This window comes from Echinops telfairi, unplaced genomic scaffold (assembly GCF_000313985.2).
Source record: "Echinops telfairi isolate 266 unplaced genomic scaffold, ASM31398v2 ScPeMD7_17;HRSCAF=63, whole genome shotgun sequence".
Classification (NCBI taxonomy): Eukaryota; Metazoa; Chordata; class Mammalia; order Afrosoricida; family Tenrecidae; genus Echinops; species Echinops telfairi.
In genome coordinates, this window is record NW_022103914.1 from 9,454,425 (window position 1) to 9,456,056 (window position 1,632).

A 1,632-nucleotide genomic window follows, 5' to 3' on the forward strand; every position below is an offset into this window, starting at 1 on the left:
AAAAAAAAAGATTGTGCTTTTAACGAATATACTCTACTAATTCTCCATATTAGGCATCTTATTCATTATTAAAAGAGTTTGAAATATGCCTATTGTTGTGAGGGTCATGAGAGTTAGCACATACATTTCAGAGGTGGCTTTCCATTCTGTCCCAGACTTTGCTTGGGAGAAAGACGGTCCAAATAATAAATTCACTTTTGATAGGAACCAGATCATGTCCCTATTTATATTCTCCCGGGCCTCATATCCCCTCACAGCACATAGCAGGTGCTCAGTCAATGAGTTGAAGTAAACCAGGCTCTGCTTTTTCTCCCGGGCGTAACTTTCTTCATCTAATCAAACACAGAGAAGAGGAGAAACGCATGCCTTTACCCAAACTTCCTCCAGAGATTTCATTTATTTTTTCATCATTTCATTTCCAATCCTCCTGTGGTCAAATCTTTAGCCAAATCTTGACTCTGGACTCAAGATCGGAATCTAGTTTCTACTGCCCACGTGGCCACGGGTCCCAACCAAAGGCATCATCGCTTGTTACCTTCATCGACACCTACTGTCTCATAGCTTGCTGTGAGGTCTATGAAAATCTGTCCATCAAATTCAAGGCTGGGAGGGGGACAGATCTAGGTTTGACTTTTAGTAGAGGACTTCCTAGTGATGGCTTCTAGGTCAGCTCATTCAGCGTTTCTGAGCGCAATCTCATCATTCCTAAAATAGTAGTAATATTATTTAATGGATGGGTCAGGGAGAGAAATAGATGGACACAGGTGACACCGGCTAGCTGGACACTCAGAAGTATAGAAACGGAGTATCCCACAGTGTTAGTGACCCAGTGGCACTGTAATATGTTTTCACACCTGGAGGATAAACATTCTGATAAGGAACTCAGCCAGGTTGGTTATTTCTTGTAAGCCTCTTTGCCAGTGTCTGGTGTTTGCCAGCGATCCTTGATATTCCTCTGCTTGTATATAAGTCTTCACAAGGTGTCTCTCCTCTTAGTGCGTGTTTCTGTGGTCTTCTCTGCTCTTTTCATAAGACACACTCGGAAGTAATCAGGTTTAGGATGCACCCTCTTCTTGTAGGGCATCATTAATATAACAAGGAAAACCTTTATTTTCCAGACAGGATCATATTCCGGGAGTAGGAATTTCACATTTTTCTTGTTGTGGGGTACATTTCAGTCCATGTCACCTAGTAATATTACATTTGGGTGGTTGAGATAATGTCTTACTTTGGGAGGAGGGAGTGGGCAGGATTCCTCCTCCACTCTCTGACCCACTCACTTCACTCTTCTCCTCCTTCCTCAGTTTTATACTCCCTCGGTTTTATCAGTAAAACCAATCGTTTCTCAGGTATTGTTTATTGTACTAACCAGCATGTTTGCTAATTTTGATTCTATCCCAGGAGATCTTTGGCTATCGGACTCAAGGCTGCCGGAAAGCTCTCTGCCTCGCTGGATCCATCTTCTCCCTTGGACTCCTCCCCCTGGTGTTCTACTGGAGACCGGCGTGGCACGTAAGGGCACATTGTGTCCCGTGCTCCTTGCAAGACGCAGATGTTGTGCTGCTGAGGTCAACAGTAAGTGTGCCCCTGCCTCTACACCTGGCAGGTCTCTTTTTGCCAGAACATTCTGTT

General features: G+C 43.9%; 1 protein-coding gene across 1 annotated transcript in view; it reads left to right on the plus strand.

The window, feature by feature from the left end:
• The window catches only part of ATP13A4 (ATPase 13A4), a 153,026-nt gene that overhangs the window by 44,905 nt on the left and 106,489 nt on the right, over positions 1-1,632 (plus strand). Inside the window, exon 2 of the mRNA XM_045287532.1 lies at positions 1,402-1,575. Within this exon, the coding sequence (XP_045143467.1) occupies positions 1,402-1,575 (174 nt within the window). The remainder of the gene's footprint in view (positions 1-1,401; positions 1,576-1,632) is intronic.